We start from the raw sequence: 19,354 nt of genomic DNA on the forward strand, positions 1-19,354 counted from the left end.
GTAGTTACAACGGAGCAGTTTAACGTCTTGCTCAGGACGCACGCACGCACACACACACTGACCTTGATTATCTTGTAGTGCAGGCGTATCCATTGGCGGCCTGCGAGGATCAACTGTCTGGACCGCACCGAAACCTGGACAGATAAATATAATGTGTCTTTATTTATGTGTTCATTCTTGTTGAGGTAACAAGACTACTCGCCCCGTTTCTGTTTTCCTCCCAGAATTTTCCCCAGTGAGGGGTGGGAGAGGCTGGACAGCAGACGGCTGGACTTTGAATTTCTCTAACTATAAACTTGCATGACAGCAGACAGCCTAAGTACAAATATAATTTATGAAAAGCTACTACAGTGAAGTCTGTTCACAGAAGTTGTTGTAGGATATGTGGGGATTATCTGACAAGGTACCATTTGAGGGGGCAAAACCTTACATATACTAAATAATACTAAATTGTTTATAGGTTCAATATAAGTCAAATAATATAGCCTTTCCACAGGAGTATCTTTTTATATTTTTCCAAAAAGAATACAAACAGCCAATAACATATTACAAAGTTATCCCCTTTGGACTACTCGCCCCGGGCAAGCACCGGGGCGAGTAGTCCAGTATTCCTTGTTGACGTAGGGGGCGCGGTGGCACAGTTGGTAGTGCTGTCGCCTGACAGCTAGAAGGTCCTGGGTTCGATTCCTGCTCGTTCTCCCCGTGTCCCCTAGGGTAGATACCCTCACAAAAAACATGCAGTAATCCTGGTCTCTAAACTGCCTCCCCCTGGCCAGCCGGGGCGCCTGATGGAGGGGAAAGGAACTGGTTGGAATAACGTGTTCCTTCCACGCGCTACGTCCAACCAGGGAAACTCCCCCCTGTCAGGTGTAAAGGAGCAACTTGGACACTCAGGCATGAAGGAAGCATGAGTTCAAGTCCGTTGCTCTCCCCTTGTCCCCCATATATGGGGACTAGGTTGGTGGAGGGTGTGTGTGTAGTGTGGTTGCTCACCGGGCCTGTAGACGCTGTGAGCCTCCTCGGTGTGGTTGGTGTGGTTAGTGTGGTTTCTCACCAGGCCTGTAGACGCTGGGGGCCTCCTCGGTGTGGTTGGTGTGGTTAGTGTGGTTTCTCACCAGGCCTGTAGACGCTGTGGGCCTCCTCGGTGTGGTTGGTGTGGTTAGTGTGGTTTCTCACCAGGCCTGTAGACACTGTGGGCCTCCTCGGTGTGGTTGGTGTGGTTAGTGTGGTTTCTCACCAGGCCTGTAGACGCTGTGGGCCTCCTCGGTGTGGTTGGTGTGGTTAGTGTGGTTGCTCACCAGGCCTGTAGACGCTGTGGGCCTCCTCGGTGTGGTTGGTGTGGTTAGTGTGGTTTCTCACCAGGCCTGTAGACGCTGTGGGCCTCCTCGGTGTGGTTGGTGTGGTTAGTGTGGTTGCTCACCGGGCCTGTAGACGCTGTGAGCCTCCTCGGTGTGGTTGGTGCGCGGCAGGCTCACTCTGCAGGTCAGGTTGGCGGCCCGCGTCACTGTGACGATGGCTGTGACGTAGTGACAGCTGGGTTCGTGTTGCATCGTAAACAAGTGCTGAAACGGCAAATGGTTTGGGATTTTTCATTATGGTTTAGTTATAGTTTTCACTCATCTTTAGCTCTAATTCGGTTCGTTTTCATTGGTTTTCAGAGCGGGCATGGTATTTATTTTATTTTTGCGTAATACAAACTCAAGAAATGATATAACTCAGTTACAGATTAAGCTCATAAATAAATGGACAAACAAAACGTAAACTAAAGGCATTTTTGTCTATCATTTCAGTCAGTTGTAGTTAGTTTTGTAAACACACAATACAGTTTCAGTTTAGTTATCGTTTTCCTTTTCCTTTTCTAGTTTATTTAGTTCAAGTCAGAGTCATCTAACAGAAGTCTATATCTAAGGCTCTGGTTCAAGTTAACGGAAATGTTTTTAGTTTATTTTAGTTTTGTTCTAGTTTAAAGGTATATTCAGTGATTTCACTTAATTCAAATATCACTTATTTTTTTTGTTTTGTTATGATAATCCTCCCTACTATAGAGCGTGCTGACCATATAAGGAGTTCCTCCCTGTCCCCAGTTAACCCCTGGGGGTCAAAAAACCTTAGGTTTCGTTTTTGGCTCTCTATCGTGATTGGATAAAAAGGCTTTGCCACCTAGCCAAAAACGAAACCTAAGGTTTTTTGAGTGAAATCACTGAATATACCTTTAACTATAATCACCTGAGTGGGAAGGATGTTTCCCTCTCCGTCCAGCCAGGTGACCTGGGGCTCCGGGTGCCAGCAGTCGGAGTCGCACGTCAGCGTCAGTCCACCGTCCGTTACTCCAGTGACTGAGATGCCTGGTCTGTTCACGTTCACTGATATAACACATACACATACTGAGATGCCTGGCCTGTTCACGTTCACTGATATAACACATACACATACTGAGATGCCTGGCCTGTTCACGTTCACTGATATAACACACACACATACTGAGATGCCTGGCCTGTTCACGTTCACTGATATAACACATACACATACTGAGATGCCTGGCCTGTTCACGTTCACTGATATAACACATACACACACTGAGATGCCTGGCCTGTTCACGTTCACTGATATAACACATACACATACTGAGATGCCTGGCCTGTTCACGTTCACTGATATAACACACACACATACTGAGATGCCTGGCCTGTTCACGTTCACTGATATAACACATACACATACTGTGATGCCTGGCCTGTTCACGTTCACTGATATAACACATACACATACTGAGATGCCTGGCCTGTCCACGTTCACTGATATAACACATACACATACTGAGATGCCTGGCCTGTTCACGTTCACTGATATAACACATACACATACTGAGATGCCTGGCCTGTTCACGTTCACTGATATAACACATACACATACTGAGATGCCTGGTCTGTTCACGTTCACTGATATAACACATACACATACTGAGATGCCTGGCCTGTTCACGTTCACTGATATAACACATACACATACTGAGATGCCTGGCCTGTTCACGTTCACTGATATAACACATACACATACTGAGATGCCTGGCCTGTTCACGTTCACTGATATAACACATACACATACTGAGATGCCTGGCCTGTTCACGTTCACTGATATAACACATACACATACTGAGATGCCTGGCCTGTTCACGTTCACTGATATAACACATACACATACTGAGATGCCTGGCCTGTTCACGTTCACTGATATAACACATACACATACTGAGATGCCTGGTCTGTTCACGTTCACTGCAACCACACACAAACCAGCGGTGGAAAGTAACTTTTACTTAAGTACTGTACTTAACCCATTCAGGCCTGACCTCGAAATTTAAAAAAGATCTTCTAAATCCTCCAGTTTTTCTGAAATAAATATTTTCACGATTTATCAAAAATGGCAGACCTACAAGCTCTTAGCGCTTGTAGATCTGCTATTTTTCAATAGCTAAATTATAACACCAAATTAAAACACCAAAAGGGGTTCCCGCCCCAAATGGGTTAAGTACAATTTTGAGGTATTTGTACTTTACTTGAGTATTTCCCAATTTCCAATACTTTTACTTCTATTCCACTACATCTCAGAGCATTTTATTTTACTTTTACTCCACTACAATTATTTGAAAACTTTAGTTACTAGTTACTTTGGAGATTTTAATTTTGGTACATACATTAACCTTCAACGCTATACATTTTGGCAATTTTCAAATAGCCATCTAAGCTCACTTGCCTCCCCCTGGCCAGCCTGATGGAGGGGAAAGGAACTGGTCTCTATACTGCCTCCCCCTGGCCAGCCGGGGCGCCTGATGGAGGGGAAAGGAACTGGTCTCTATACTGCCTCCCCCTGGCCAGCCGGGGCGCCTGATGGAGGGGAAATTAACTGGTCTCTATACTGCCTCCCCCTGGCCAGCCGGGGCGCCTGATGGAGGGGAAAGGAACTGGTCTCTATACTGCCTCCCCCTGGCCAGCCGGGGCGCCTGATGGAGGGGAAAGGAACTGGTCTCTATACTGCCTCCCCCTGGCCAGCCGGGGCGCCTGATGGAGGGGAAAGGAACTGGTCTCTATACTGCCTCCCCCTGGCCAGCCGGGGCGCCTGATGGAGGGGAAAGGAACTGGTCTCTATACTGCCTCCCCCTGGCCAGCCGGGGCGCCTGATGGAGGGGAAAGGAACTGGTCTCTATACTGCCTCCCCCTGGCCAGCCGGGGCGCCTGATGGAGGGGAAAGGAACTGGTCTCTATACTGCCTCCCCCTGGCCAGCCGGGGCGCCTGATGGAGGGGAAAGGAACTGGTTGGAATAACGTGTTCCTTCCACGCGCTACGTCCAACCAGGGAAACTCCCCCCTGTCAGGTGTAAAGGAACAACTTGGACACTCAGGCATGAAGGAAGCATGAGTTAAAGGCGCAGTTAAATGAAAAAGACGTTTTTCACACTTTTAGACCATATCCGTGGTCATTATATGGGCATACCTAACAATGGATGCCAAAAAAAATTGAAAATTCTCATTTCTGTGTGTTTTTATATCAAAGGTCCATAAAAACGATTGTATTATTTATTTATTAAAACGAAAACGTGCTGCGTGATGACGTGTAGAGATACACATCGATAAAAGCCAATAACAATGAAGCTCACCCGTTTAATTCCCCATATCTGCGCATCCGTCCAACACAGCTGCTACTGATTACAGAATATTCAGTTTTTATTTCCATTCAAGATAACATCCAGACAGTGTATTACTCGGTTTCAACTCAATCATCACGCTAAAATATGTATCTGAAAACATTATAGGGCAGAAATAAGCCACATAACAGTAAACTGGTACAGCTGGCCGACCATCTGATTTATAAACAAACACATACCACGCTGTTGCGCATAGCATAGCTACCGTCCCTAGCTACCGTCCCATCGCCTGAAGGGATGCGACGCTCTGATTGGTTCAGAAACTTCAGACCGGTGTTTCATGTTGAAACACCATTTTCATGTTGTTCACCATTTCCGATTCACTACACCTTTAAGTCTGTTGCTCTCCCCTTGTCTCCCATATATGGGGACTAGGTTGGTGGAGGGTGTGTAGAGCCCAGGATCACATTAGATAAATGACACAGGGGTGAAAAATGGGTTACAAAATCGTGGGATAAAAAGATATTTGGAAAAGCTCACTTGCGACGCATTGTGAGCTTGTAGATCAGCTATATTCAATAGATTTTGTACACATTTTGAACTCGCATGCACCTAGAGTATACATCTAGCATACAACAAGGTTGCATGGTAGATGTAAACAAAGTGTCATGGCCGCCCCAATGCATTTCCAATGGAAGTCACATGGTTTGACACAACATTTTTGTTGTATGGCTTTCGGCTGTGTTTCGACTGCCCCCCCTCCCCCTCATACAACAAAAATGTTGTGTCAAACCATGTGTACTCCCATTGGAAACGAATTGCGAGCTTGCATCAGTCAACAAGCGTCATGCATCAGCTATACAACAATCTGTTGTGCAGGTGTGAGTGAAGCCTAAGGGCTGATTCATACTCCTATTTTACCTCTGTTTCGGCGCTGTAGTGCCGAAATGATTGGACGGTACCCCCCCCCCCCCCCCCCGAACCTCAAATGACGTCACATTGTAGGCTCTACAGAGCCGAACCCACTTTTATTCAGCTCTAAAATAGGAGTATGAATCGACCCCTAAGTCTACAAAAGGTGCTATCTTAGGGGCCAATGCGACACGATGTGACGTTTGTCGTCAACAACAACAACAACAACAACGTCAACAACAAACAGCCCTCCTCACCCACCGACGACCAGCCTGACGGAGCAGCCGTTCCGGGTGGTCTCCGGGGCGGAACACTGGAAGGTCCCCTCGTCGACCACGCCCACGTGGTGGATCTCCAGGGAGACGTTCCCTCTGACCAGCTCGTCCTGGAACACCGAGGCCGAGGGGAGGTACCTCCCCATCACGCCGCTGTCGTCCTCCTCCTCCTCGTCGGCGTCCTCGTCACCATGGGCGCGGCGCAGGTGGACGTAGGAGGAGGGGGGGTCCTGCTCGGGTCTGGGTGGTGAAGGGAGGAAGGCGCGGGTCGGGTTATAACCCCATTCTGGGGGGGGGGCGGGATTAACCACCCGTTTGGTGTTTTAACCCATTCTGACCTGAGATCAGATTCATACGAGGTTTTTCCACTGGACACACACTGGTCTGATTAACCCATTCTGACCTGAGATCAGATTCATACGAGGTTTCCACTGGACACACACTGGTCTGATTAACCCATTCTGACCTGAGATCAGATTCATACGAGGTTTCCACTGGACACACACTGGTCTGATTAACCCATTTAGGCTTAAAATGTCTTTTTAAAATGTTTTTTTTTGCTGAAAAACCTCATGTTTCTGTATCAGTGGTTCTCAATATTTCATGTCAAAGACCCCAACAATTATATGTAATTGGCCGCTGACCCCCATCTGAAAATATGTTGTTCCAGCGACCCCCCCCCCCCCCAGAAGCAAAGATTTGAGTTAAAAACTAAAACTCTGAAAGAATATATATATTCAAAGATTTGAGGCACATTTTCATGATTTTTCAAAAATAGCAGATCTACAAGCTCATAGCGCGGCTACGAGTGCCGCGCTATGAGCTTGTAGGTCTTAGGTAAATGTGGCGCAAATCTTTGAATATACTGTATTATTTCAGAGCGAACGTTCTTTGCTTCTGGGGGGGGGGGGGGGTCCCTGGAACAACATATTTTCAGATGGGGGTCGGCGGCCAAATACTTATAATTCTGGGGGTCCTTGACATGAAATATTCAGCACCACTGATACAGAAATATAGGTATTTCAGAAAACTGTCAGGATTTAGAAGACATTTTTTAACCCATTCTGACCGGGCACCCATTTTTGTGTCGGCATCATGTTATGCTTTAGCTATTGAAAAATCTGTAGAGATCAAAGCTCTCTACATGGCATGCCATAGCACTTACCCTACCCCCTTAGATAGCATTTCTGTAGACTTAGATAGCATTTGATACAGACTTATAGCATGTTATGTAGACAGCACTATAATTGCATTGTATGTAGTCATAGCACGTCATAGTACATATGTATAGCATAGTAGTATAGATGTATAGTTTACATGTATAGATTCATTATATAGATATTCCACTGTTACTTTTCTTAGCTTACGCATGTTTCATGATAAATGCTTTTTATGTGATGTATTCCCATGCTTTTTTGTTCTTGCTTAATGTAAATCGCTCTGGATTAAGAGCGTCTGCTAAATGCCTAAATTGTAAATTGTAAATTGTACCAACCTGGACCACTCTAGTCTGTTGTGTCTCATGTCCACGGGAGGAAGCACCTGACAGGGAAGGACCACACTGTCCCCGACCATGGCCAGCACCGTCTGGGAGGGACACAGCACCTGGTACGCCTGCCGTTGTCCTGGTAACACAACAACAACAACAACAACACAGCACCTGGTACGCCTGCCGTTGTCCTGGTAACACAACAACAACAACAACACAGCACCTGGGGCCTATTTCACGAAACTTGGATTAGAGATTAAGCCGGGCTTTAACACATATCCTGGCTTAATATATCCTGGATCAGTGCTTAACCGGTTTCATGAAAGCTGGTTGATCTTGCCAGATTAACTTAACCAGTTAACCTGGATATGTTGAGGCTTGATTCGGTTTCATGAAAGTGATGCTACATAAGTTACCATGGAAACTAATGCTTTGGACTTAGCCTGCTCCGGACCAGGCTAACAGCCTGGTTTAACCTAATCCTGATGTCTTTACTGTTCATTAAGCAGTCAAACTGATCACAAACCAATGATGTTTTCCAGATTTATTCAATTATTATGGGTTTATGTTGCCTTATTTGTATCGGTCTGCATTAAAGGACTAATTTAAGCACTATATAAAATCAAATAACCAAAATATATAGGCTGCACAACATCATGACAGCTTGTGAGCTTGTAGATCAGCTGCTTTTGGTGAATGTTCCCCATGAATAGGTTTGCTGTCGTGCAAGTGCACGGTTAAGAAGAATTATTATATTATATTATATTATATTATTATAAAAAAAAATTGTAAAAGTGAAAACCACTAAATATTACCATTACTCATTGTTTTACAACATATTACCATTGTAACGTTTCACCCACTACTAGTCCTACATACTTACACCTAGAAACCCCATTCAAACCTATTTAGGTTCATCCTACGGTGGACATGTGTGCCTGAAAAGAAATCTTTGAAATGTTTCATCGTTTTAGAAATATAGTGCTTTCAAATTTGAGACATTTATAGGCAGATAGTGGCACTTAAAAAAATCACTTTCACCTAGAAACTCCATTCACACTTTGTAAAATTCAGCTTAATGTGGAGACACATGCTGGAACTTTTTACTTTGAAATGTTTTGCAGTTTCTGAGTTATTTAACTTAAACGCCCAATGCATTCTCAATAGCAATAGCACAAACTTTGGCATGCTACATGAACCCATGACCCGGACCTGTCTGGACAACAACCCCCTTCCCCAAAGGTAGCTCCCTCAGAGGAGGGAGTTATGGCCAAATATCACAATGCGACAATATCATTATGCTTACAATATTAATAATTCTGTTTTAAGTTAATAGTAGTGGTAAAATGTAAACTATATTTTTGGGGTAGTTAATCATTCAGTCTATCCACTATTGAGACTATGTTCTCTCTTTAATTACAGCAGCAGTATTTATTTTAGAAGCTTAAGTCCTTGTATCAGTAAGTCTTGAATAGATTAGTAAAGATAATGAGATATACAGAAGGGGGCAGTAATGCAACTATTAAGGATGCAAACTGCCATAATACCGCATGAAGAAGGATCAGTAAATCTGTGATCCACATAAGGGGTCTAGAGACAAAAAGCCAGACTGTCTATTAAGCCAGGCTTGCTGATCCCGGCTCGCCAAATCCACCAATTCTGAGCCTCGCTTGGCTTTAGTGGAACAGAATAAACCAGGCTGTAAAGATCAGGATTTAAAAAGCCTGGTTTTGGCCTAAATCCTGGATTAGTTAATCCAAGTTTCGTGAAATAGGCCCCTGGTACGCCTGCCGTTGTCCTGGTAACACAACAACAACAACAACACAGCACCTGGTACGCCTGCCGTTGTCCTGGTAACACAACAACAACAACACAGCACCTGGTACGCCTGCTGTTGTCCTGGTAACACAACAACAACAACACAGCACCTGGGGCCTATTTCACGAAACTTGGATTAGAGATTAAGCCGGGCTTTAACACATATCCTGGCTTAATATATCCTGGATCAGTGCTTAACCGGTTTCATGAAAGCTGGTTGATCTTGCCAGATTAATTTAACCAGTTAACCTGGATATGTTGAGGCTTGATTCGGTTTCATGAAAGTGATGCTACATAAATTACCATGGAAACTAATGCTTTGGACTTAGCCTGCTCCGGACCAGGCTAACAGCCTGGTTTAACCTAATCCTGATGTCTTTACTGTTCATTAAGCAGTCAAACTGATCACAAACCAATGATGTTTTCCAGATTTATTCAATTATTATGGGTTTATGTTGCCTTATTTGTATCGGTCTGCATTAAAGGACTAATTTAAGCACTATATAAAATCAAATAACCAAAATATATAGGCTGCACAACATCATGACAGCTTGTGAGCTTGTAGATCAGCTGCTTTTGGTGAATGTTCCCCATGAATAGGTTTGCTGTCGTGCAAGTGCACGGTTAAGAAGAATTATTATATTATATTATTATTAAAAAAAATTGTAAAAGTGAAAACCACTAAATATTACCATTAGGCCTACTCATTGTTTTACAACATATTACCATTGTAACGTTTCACCCACTACTAGTCCTACATACTTACACCTAGAAACCCCATTCAAACCTATTTAGGTTCATCCTACGGTGGACATGTGTGCCTGAAAAGGAATCTTTGAAATGTTTCATCGTTTTAGAAATATAGTGCTTTCAAATTTGAGACATTTATAGGCAGATAGTGGCACTTAAAAAAATCACTTTCACCTAGAAACTCCATTCACACTTTGTAAAATTCAGCTTACTGTGGAGACACATGCTGGACACTTTTTACTTTGAAATGTTTTGTAGTTTCTGAGTTGTTTAACTTAAACGCCCAATGCATTCTCAATGGCAATAGCACAAACGTTGGCATGCTACAGTACATGAACCCATGACCCGGACCTGTCTGGACAACAACCCCCTTCCCCAAAGGTAGCTCCCTCAGAGGAGGGAGTTATGGCCAAATATCACAATGCGACAATATCATTATGCTTACAATATTAAGAATTCTGTTTTAAGTTAATAGTAGTGGTAAAATGTAAACTATATTTTTGGGGTAGTTAATCATTCAGTCTATCCACTATTGAGAGTATGTTCTCTCTTTAATTACAGCAGCAGTATTTATTTTAGAAGCTTAAGTCCTTGTATCAGTAAGTCTTGAATAGATTAGTAAAGATAATGAGATATACAGAAGGGGGCTGTAATGCAACTATTAAGGATGCAAACTGCCATAATACCGCATGAAGAAGAAGGATCAGTAAATCTGTGATCCACATAAGGGGTCTAGAGACAAAAAGCCAGACTGTCTATTAAGCCAGGCTTGCTGATCCCGGCTCGCCAAATCCACCAATTCTGAGCCTCGCTTGGCTTTAGTGGAACGGAATAAACCAGGCTGTAAAGATCAGGATTTAAAAAGCCTGGCTTTGGCCTAAATCCTGGATTAGTTAATCCAAGTTTCGTGAAATAGGCCCCTGCTGTTGTCCTGGTAATAAACAACAACACAGCACCTGGTACGCCTGCTGTTGTCCTGGTAATAAACAACAACAACACAGCACCTGGTACGCCTGCTGTTGTCCTGGTAATAAACAACAACAACACAGCACCTGGTACGCCTGCTGTTGTCCTGGTAATAAACAACAACAACACAGCACCTGGTACGCCTGGCGTTGTCCTGGTAACACAACAACAACACCCATATGTCCATACATGGATAAATGGCTAAAGACTTGGTCCATTGCACAATTTACATTTTGCTTTTACAGTTAGAATGTGGAGATGAGAGGTTTCTGCCCGACAGCAATGTTTCACACGCTGTTGACGACACGACGGTCAAGAAACAGAGGTCAGGAGGTCAGAGGTCAGGATGTGACCGTCTGTGGTCAGTTTTACAAACAGAGGTCAGGATGTGATCGTCTGTGGTCAGTTTTACAAACAGAGGTCAGGATGTGATCGTCTGTGGTCAGTTTTACAAACAGAGGTCAGGATGTGATCGTCTGTGGTCAGTTTTACAAACAGAGGTCAGGATGTGATCGTCTGTGGTTAGTTTTAGAAACAGAGGTCAGGATGTGATCGTCTGTGGTCAGTTTTACAAACAGAGGTCAGGATGTGATCGTCTGTGGTCAGTTTTACAAACAGAGGTCAGGATGTGATCGTCTGTGGTCAGTTTTACAAACAGAGGTCAGGATGTGATCGTCTGTGGTCAGTTTTACAAACAGAGGTCAGGATGTGATCGTCTGTGGTCAGTTTTACAAACAGAGGTCAGGATGTGATCGTCTGTGGTCAGTTTTACAAACAGAGGTCAGGATGTGATCGTCTGTGGTCAGTTTTACAAACAGAGGTCAGGATGTGACCGTCTGTGGTCAGTTTCACAAACAGAGGTCAGGATGTGATCGTCTGTGGTCAGTTTTACAAACAGAGGTCAGGATGTGACCGTCTGTGGTCAGTTTTACAAACAGAGGTCAGGATGTGATCGTCTGTGGTCAGTTTTAGAAACAGAGGTCAGGATGTGATCGTCTGTGGTCAGTTTTACAAACAGAGGTCAGGATGTGATCGTCTGTGGTCAGTTTTACAAACAGAGGTCAGGATGTGATCGTCTGTGGTCAGTTTTACAAACAGAGGTCAGGATGTGATCGTCTGTGGTCAGTTTTACAAACAGAGGTCAGGATGTGATCGTCTGTGGTCAGTTTTACAAACAGAGGTCAGGATGTGACCGTCTGTGGTCAGTTTTACAAACAGAGGTCAGGAATCAGGATGTGATCGTCTGTGGTCAGTTTTACAAACAGAGGTCAGGATGTGATCGTCTGTGGTCAGTTTTACAAACAGAGGTCAGGATGTGACCGTCTGTGGTCAGTTTTACAAACAGAGGTCAGGATGTGATCGTCTGTGGTCAGTTTTACAAACAGAGGTCAGGATGTGATCGTCTGTGGTCAGTTTTACAAACAGAGGTCAGGATGTGACCGTCTGTGGTCAGTTTTACAAACAGAGGTCAGGATGTGATCGTCTGTGGTCAGTTTTACAAACAGAGGTCAGGATGTGACCGTCTGTGGTCAGTTTTACAAACAGAGGTCAGGATGTGATCGTCTGTGGTCAGTTTTACAAACAGAGGTCAGGATGTGATCGTCTGTGGTCAGTTTTACAAACAGAGGTCAGGATGTGATCGTCTGTGGTCAGTTTTACAAACAGAGGTCAGGATGTGACCGTCTGTGGTCAGTTTTACAAACAGGGTCAGGATGTGATCGTCTGTGGTCAGTTTTACAAACAGGGTCAGGATGTGACCGTCTGTGGTCAGTTTTACAAACAGAGGTCAGGATGTGATCGTCTGTGGTCAGTTTTACAAACAGAGGTCAGGATGTGATCGTCTGTGGTCAGTTTTACAAACAGGGTCAGGATGTGATCGTCTGTGGTCAGTTTTACAAACAGGGTCAGGATGTGACCGTCTGTGGTCAGTTTTACAAACAGAGGTCAGGATGTGATCGTCTGTGGTCAGTTTTACAAAAAGAGGTCAGGATGTGATCGTCTGTGGTCAGTTTTACAGACAGAGGTCAGAGGTCAGGATGTGATCGTCTGTGGTCAGTCGCCCACTCCAGTGTTGATTTCGTCGACTAATACTAAAACTAAAAATGTTTACCTTGTATCACTGTCGAAGACTAAATGGAAACTAAATGAAAGCTAAGCTATGATGACTAAAACTAAGACTACAGTATATTGACAATTCCGTCAACAAATAGAAACTAAACAAAAATGTTAGTAAGGTTACTTTTTACTTTTATCCATATCTTTTACTATTACAGTCTTTGTACCTTTATTGTCTTTGTTTTTGTTTTCTGTTTTTGTATTCTGTGTATGTGTATGCTATCATATCTCTCTATGTACACTTTGTGCATATATACTATATCCTTGCATCTGTTTTCTGTCTCTGGACGAATACCGGAAGACTCACCCCGGTGCTTGCCCGTTTTTCCTCCCGGAATTGTCACCAGTGAGGTGGATAACTTTGTAATATGCTATTGGCTGTTTGTATTATTTTTGGAAAAATATAAAAAGATACTCCTGTAGAAAGGCTATATTATTTTACTTATATTGACCCTATAAACAATTTAGTATTATTTAGTATATGTAAGGTTTTGCCCCCTCAAATGGTACCTCGTCAGATAATCCCCACTTATCCTACAACAGCTTCTGTGAACAGACTTCACTGTAGTAGCTTTTCATAAATTATATTTGTACTTAGGCTGTTCTGCTGTCATGAAAGTTTATAGTTAGAGAAATTCAAAGTCCAGCCGTCTGCTGTCCAGCCTCTCCCACCAACCCCTCACTGGGGAAAATTCTAGGAGGAAAACAGAAACGGGGCGAGTCTTCTTGTTACCCTCTGGACGGGGGGAGGGGGGGGGGGGTACAGGGGAGAGGGAAAGACAAGAAAAATGAACTGTTTTGACTGAATCGCCTGTCTGCCTGTATTGACCTGTAAAAAGGAATAAAAACAAAGTCAACACAAATAAGATGTTAGAAAGGGACTAGTGGACAAGAGATCCATATCATTTTACACTTGGTTGCATGCTGAAAATAGCCGATCTACAAGCTCACAATTGTGAGCTTGTAGATCCAGCTGTTTTCAGAAAATAGGCCCGCCAAAATACATTTTAGTCGACTAAATCAACTGTAGATTAAAGTCGACTAAAACTATACAAACACTAAAACATTCCAGGTGACTAAAATTAAATTAAAACTGTTCAAAAGACCATGACGAAAACTTAAATCAAAATGTGCTGTCAGAGACAACACTGGCCATCTGGCCCCCTCGGCCGGATGTGAGCTTCATGTAACACAGTCCCAGAGCTGCACTGAGGAAGAGGAGGAGGAGGAGGAGGAGGAGGGGGTCCCTGGGGAGGTTCCAGAGGGGTCCCCAGGAACACTTTAATTAATTAAAACCAGGTGTCTTCAACGTTTTTGAGGTCAAGGACCCCTCAGCTGATATGGAGAGATGAAGCAGGTGAACACAGTGTGTTTCAGATTTAACTTTTTCATAGATTTCATAGAAAGACTCGTTTGAGTGATTGATTGAAGTAGATATTAACAGTTTGCAGAATTACAGTATACAGTACATTTCATGCACAACTCAATACAAAGACTGTTAACTGTGAGTGGACATCACCAATAAAGCATTACACTTGTTTACAAGAGGGTCCACCTTGTTCAATTCATCAAAACATTTAGAGGCGTACACATGGACACTTCTATTTAGCCAAAGAACAGAACAGGAATTCATCATAAAGGAGGTAAAAAGGGAACAGAAACATATGCAGTGAGGGGGGAAAGGAGTGGGTGGGGGCCCTTTGAGAGCGGTTTGACAACATAACATCTGTTTGTTGGATTCATGCTGATGTGTTTTCAGACATTTAACCACTTAAACCAGGGGTGGACAACTGGTGGCCCCGGGGGCCACATGCGGCCCCCACCTTCACTTAATGCGGACCGTATGTTAATATCAGAATACTGATATAGTATTGATTTCAGCTGTTTACAATTCCAAACTCGCTTTAATTACTTAATGACTAGTATTAAATGACTAGTACTTAATGACTAGTATTAAATGATTAGTACTTAATGACTAGTATTAAATGACTAGTACTTAATGACTAGTATTAAAATGTTAGTCTTTTTGTGTCCAATGTAGTTATGTTAACAGTTCATAAAGTTAACATAACTATAACTAAATGCATTTGAAATTCATTAAAAACTTTTCAGGATTCCAATTCAAAAATGGCAACGAATTATTCAGGTTCTCAATTGAAATATAGCAAATATAGCTGATCTACAAGCTCATTTTGAGCTTGTAGATCGGCTATTTTTTGCTACGACAGTAATATGCACTGTGGCCCCTCTTGAGTGAGTGTGAAAATATATTGGCCCTCGCCATCGTCAAAGTTGCCCACCTCTGACTTAAACTGTCAACCCCTGAGGCGGGGGTTGGTGAAAGGGCCTTTCTGTGTGGAGTTTGCATGTTCTCCCCGTGTCCCCTATAGGGTAGGTATCCTCACATGTTCTCCCCGTGTCCCCTAGGGTAGATACCCTCACAAAAACATGCCGTAATCCTGGTCTCTAAAACTACCTCCCCCTGGCCAGCCGGGGCGCCTGATGGAGGGGAAAGGAACTGGTCGGAATAACGTTTTCCTTCCACGCACTACGTCCGGCCGGGGAAATTCCCCTCTGTCAGGTGAAAAGAAGCAGCTTGGACTCCTCATGCATAGAAGGAGGCATGAGGTCAGTCCGCTGCCCCCCCCAGGTTGACAGAGGAAGTGTAGCGCCCAGGATTACATTAGATAATTGGCACTGGGTGGAAAGAAAACTGGGTTACAAAATCGTGGGATAAAAATTTAAGGTAAAAAAAAAGAACTGTCAATAATTACTAGTCAACTTGACCTTCCACTTTGTACTTGGTCTGCTTTCCCCCCCCCCCCCCCCCCCCCCCTACACCAAACCTCTTTGCGGAAAATAAACAATTTACAAGCTCACAATGCTTCGCAGTGCGAGGCGTTGTGAGCTTGCAGATCTGCTATATTTGGCTAAAGTATACTCCTCAGAAAATGGATCCTAGGGTTCAAGTGGTAATGTCAAAAATCACACCCGTGTGAACTGAGTGGTGCAACTCCCCCCCCCCCCCACCTCTCTCTCTCTCATTAGCAGGCAACAGTGCAGCACTATCTCTCTCTCTGTTTCTGGCACAACAGCGCCCCTACTGGTACTCATAGTCATATAATGGTGCTCATTAGCATCACATATAGGCACATAGGTGAACAACACATAGGTGAACATTGCTGTTCCTTCGTTCAACCCAGATTCAGCACACACACACACACACACACACACACACACACACACACACACGGCTCCACTGATCATGTTCAACCCAGATTGGGCACACACAGGGGGTTGCATTTGTTCTACTGCTATATGCCACCCAGCTGTGGAATGCCCTTCCAGTTCCAACAAGCATCAACACGTTTTAAACTATAGCTCCTCGCCACTCGCCCTACACACTTCCACTTGGTTCGAGCATAGATATATAAATAATAGAGATGGCACTGGATGATCCTGGTGCCGTCTCTATTTTACCCCATTCTGACCTGGGATCAGATTCATACGAGGTTTCCACTGGACACACACTGTTCCCATTCTGACCTGAGATCAGATTCTAAAAAATGTCAGTCGTTCTTCGATTTTTCCAAAATAGCAGACCTACAAGCTCGTAGCGCGCCACTCGGTGGCGCGCTATGAGCTTGTAGGTCTGCTATTTTTCAATAGCTAAAGCATGACATGATGCTAACACCAAAATGGGTTCCCGTTCAGAATGGGTTAAACATGGTCTCTGGATGAAGTCTAAGCTTAAAGTGATAGTTCACAACCACAATGACTTTTTCCCCCTAGATTACTCATCCCCATGGAGACTTGATACGCACGCACACACACCTTACTGTACATAATAGGTATTTTATTATAGTGCTGATGATGTCTTGTTCTTGTAACTTGTTTCACTTGCAAGATCAGGCAACACTGCTTCCCACGGTCCCTCACGTTAAACGGCGCCCCCTCCCTCCCCTGAGGGGTAACTCAGTAAAGCACAAGTTGTAGAATACGAAGGTTTACGTCAGTGGTTCCCAAAGTGGGGTCCGGGGACCCCCAGTAGTATATATAGTGGTATACAACACTACTTCAATACTAGCAGCAAATAAAATAGTGTCCCAGGGTTAGTTTCAAAGTCCAGCAAAAAGGTAATGGAAATGGTCTTCAGTGGTCTTTGGTGCGAGATATCCACGGCTTTGGGCGAGCCGTCTTCACTTTCCGCTGGGCGAGTTGGCAAAGGGGCGAGATTACTATATTTGCAAACTGTTTCAGAGTTAAATTAACATTGATTTTGCAATATAAATGGGTGGTCCGAGAGATAGAAATCCGTAGACTAAATGCATGTAAAACTGGGGGGGTCCTTGAAATTAAACTGAGAATCACTGCTATAGAGCCAGATGTATGGGGGTCCCTGACATATCTTTTCAAATTGATTGATTGATAAGATTGATTGAAATATTTCTTAACAGTTTGCAGAATTACAGTACATTTCAAGCACAAACTCAATACAAAGACTGTTAACTGTGAGTGGACGACCCAATTAAGCATTACACTTGTTTACAACAGGGTCCACATTGTTCAATTCATCAAAACATTTAGAGACATACAAATAGACACTTCTATATAGTTAAAGAACAGAACAGGAATTCATCATAAATGGGGGGTCCGCGGGCATGTGTCAATTTGGGGGTCCTCGACATGAACAAGTTTGAGAACCGCATGCACTGGTTTACATAATAACCAACAGAAGTATAGGTGACACAATTCCATTTCCCTTCTCTCTGTGTCTCTCTGACAGTTGTAGCCTCTTTAATGTAAGAAAAAAACTAACTTCAAACTTAAAACATGCAGAATAACTTTCCCGTTTACCTGAGCAGCAGCACGTCATCATCAGCAGGGGAATGTAGGAACAGTGAATTATCCACTGATGCGTCATCATTAAAACATTAAAACAACACAAGCATTTAATGCAAACATTCCTGCGCGAGAGCTGCTTTTAAGAGAAGCCCCTGACTGCAGCTTGCAGATCGGGGAGGAGCTGATGGTGGGCGGAGTTAAACAGTGATTGTGGGTGTAGTTAAACCATCAACCCCTCCCATTCTGGGCAGGGTCGAACCATTTAAAAGTTCCCCCGCGGGCGTCCTACTGTTTCCGGGTACTACTAGCACTGACCCCATGAGTCGAAGCAGCAGTCAAACAACTTCAGCAAACAGCAGTTACTATTCTTACTTACAGTTACTATTCTGTCCCTATCGGCTTCGTAACTCGGACGGCGCTGAGTCGGGTCTGACGGCCTTCGCACCGCTCGGCACGGCGACTCGCTCGGCTAGCGCCTCGCTCGGCGGTGCCTCACGGGGCTCATGGCCGCCAGACACGGCGCGCCTCCGTACTTATGGGAGGGGTTGATGGTTTAACTCCTCCCACCATCAGCTCCGCCCCGATCTGCAAGCTGCAGTCAGGGGTACTAGGCTTTTAACGGCCAAACTTTCTACCAAAGACTTTGCAAGACAAGATGTGATCCTCCTGTCTCGTCCTCATCGAACACCAACAACGCCGCAGCGCCGCCATCTTGGAGTGAAATAATGGATCAAAGACTCTAACGTGCAGTTTCTCACTGTTAAAAACGTCCAGTGCTGTCACTGCGAAGACAACACGAAATGCATGTATTATTAATAATGACTGACTGTGTGCAGAGATGCTCTGTAAACGTGTGAGAGAAATCATAATGCAATAAGAAAGATGCGACACTCCTCTCGTTTCATGACAACAACAACAACAACAACAACGCTGCAGCAGCGCCGCCATCTTGGAGTGAAACAAAACACTCCTCCTCCACAGTTTCAAAGTGTTGCCAGATTGGTGCGAGAGAAATAAGCGACCAGATTTATGAAAACAAGCTGAAACAAAATAAGCCTATACTCCACAACAGTGTTGTTTTTGGCAGCAAATTTCTATTTTAGTTTTAGTCGTTGTCTCTTGAACAGTTTTCACTTCGTTTTAGTCACATTTTAGTCACCTGGAATGTTCTAGTAGTGTTTAGTCTAGTTTTAGTCGACTAAATCTACAGTTGATTTAGTCGACTAAAGTGTGTTTTGACAGGCCTTGATGTCGTTGTAATGACATATTTTACACTTTGGTTGCATGCTGAAAATAGCAGATCTACAATCTCACAACGCGTCGCAGCGCGACGCGTTGTGAGATTGTATATCTGCTATTTTCAGCATGCAACCCAGCATAAAACTGGATCTCTTGTCCACTATAGTCCCTTACTAACATTTTAGTCAAGTTTTTATTTGTTGACGAAATTGTCAGTATATTTAGTCTTAGTTTTAGTCATCATAGATTCGTTTTTATTTAGTTTTTATTTAGTTTTAGTCAGTGAAAAAAGGTAGTCGACGA

General features: G+C 43.8%; 1 protein-coding gene across 1 annotated transcript in view; it reads right to left on the reverse strand.

Moving 5' to 3' along the window:
- LOC310856259 (uncharacterized protein) overlaps positions 1 to 17,843 on the reverse strand; it is a gene marked incomplete at its 5' end in the record, with an annotated part of 21,448 nt that extends 3,605 nt beyond the window's left edge. The window contains 7 exons of the mRNA XM_083761567.1: positions 63 to 134; positions 1,421 to 1,562; positions 2,227 to 2,363; positions 5,816 to 6,069; positions 7,325 to 7,509; positions 9,198 to 9,217; positions 17,825 to 17,843. Coding sequence (XP_083617693.1) covers positions 63 to 134; positions 1,421 to 1,562; positions 2,227 to 2,363; positions 5,816 to 6,069; positions 7,325 to 7,509; positions 9,198 to 9,217; positions 17,825 to 17,843 — 829 coding nt within the window. The remainder of the gene's footprint in view (positions 1 to 62; positions 135 to 1,420; positions 1,563 to 2,226; positions 2,364 to 5,815; positions 6,070 to 7,324; positions 7,510 to 9,197; positions 9,218 to 17,824) is intronic.
- Positions 17,844 to 19,354: the final 1,511 nt, after the last annotated feature.

This window comes from Protomyctophum parallelum (genome assembly GCF_964188405.1).
Source record: "Protomyctophum parallelum genome assembly, chromosome: 1".
Lineage (NCBI taxonomy): Eukaryota > Metazoa > Chordata > Actinopteri > Myctophiformes > Myctophidae > Protomyctophum > Protomyctophum parallelum.